This window comes from Pteropus medius, unplaced genomic scaffold (genome assembly GCF_902729225.1).
Source record: "Pteropus medius unplaced genomic scaffold, Ma_sr-lr_union100, whole genome shotgun sequence".
Taxonomy (NCBI): Eukaryota; Metazoa; Chordata; class Mammalia; order Chiroptera; family Pteropodidae; genus Pteropus; species Pteropus medius.
In genome coordinates, this window is record NW_024355401.1 from 1 (window position 1) to 1,203 (window position 1,203).

General features: G+C 55.3%; 1 gene segment (V, D, J or C); it reads left to right on the forward strand.

Moving 5' to 3' along the window:
- The first annotated feature begins 110 nt into the window (after nucleotides 1-110).
- LOC120599582 (immunoglobulin lambda variable 5-39-like) lies at nucleotides 111-755 on the forward strand. The segment is given in 2 exon segments: nucleotides 111-156; nucleotides 271-755. Coding segments are annotated over 2 exon segments (470 nt in total).
- The last annotated feature ends 448 nt before the right edge of the window (nucleotides 756-1,203 follow it).

Here is a 1,203-nt window from a genome sequence, read left to right on the forward strand (position 1 = left end):
GGGGAAACACGTGGTGTGAGCAGCCCCTCCCCCTTCACCAGAGAGGAGGATAAAAGAGGCCGGAGGCAGCAGGGCCCCAGCTCTGAGGCTGCAGCAGGGCGGTGCGCACCATGGCCTGGTCCCCTCTTCTCCTCGTGCTCCTCTCTCACTGCACAGGTAGGGACAGGCCTAGGGACCCAGGCACCCTCCAGCTTCACTCTCACCTGGTTCAGAAGCCTGAGACATGTTCCCGATTCTTGCCGAATGAGCCATGACTGTCTGTGTTTGCAGGTTCCCTCTCCCAGCCTGCGCTGACTCAGCCGACCTCCCTCTCTGCATCTCTGGGAGCATCAGCCAGACTCACCTGCACCCTGAGCAGTGGTTTTGTTGTTGGGGGCTACCACATATACTGGTACCAGCAGAAGCCGGGGAGCCCTCCCCGGTATCTCCTACGGTTTAAATCAGACTCCGATAAAAACCAGGGCTCCGGGGTCCCCAGCCGCTTCTCTGGATCCAAAGACGCCTCAGCCAATGCAGGGCTTCTGCTCATCTCCGGGCTCCAGCCTGAGGACGAGGCCGACTATTACTGTAGCACATGGCACAGCAACAGTGGAACTCACACAGTGCTCCAGAGTCATGGGGAAGTGAGACTAAAAGCCTTGCTGTGCTCTTCCTACCTGAGGCTGTCACCCTTTCTCTGCCTTGGACTAAGTAACTCAGGTGGCATCTCTTGTCACTTCTTCAGTCAGCAACTCTTTCCCAAGACACATAGATTTGCAAATGTTTTCTCAGTTGCCTTAGTTTACAAGTTTATTTATCCATTGCTAATTTCTTCTCTGTCAGATCATGTCTACACAAGCATAAATCGGTTCTTAGGGGTACATACCCCTCCAGGGGAGTGATGGATGAGAAAGGAGGCTGTTGCCCCCACCCATGACCACCCAGGGTATAAGCCTGGCTCAGAGATGTGTGTGGTCTTAGCGCTTTCGGTCAGTCACTGGGTCCAGCATGCCCCTCCCTCATGCCCCAGTGACCAGCTCCAACAGTGAGGTCATCTTCCTCTACATCTGCTCATTGTGGCCTGTCTCTGGGGACTATGCTTTCCTTCCTGAGACTCAGGGATTTCTCCAGAGTGAGGCGTGAGTGTTTGTGTCCCCCCTGTGACCACTGGGATATCAGCATCAGGCCACCATTGCCATGCGAGGACCACAGCACAGGAAAGTC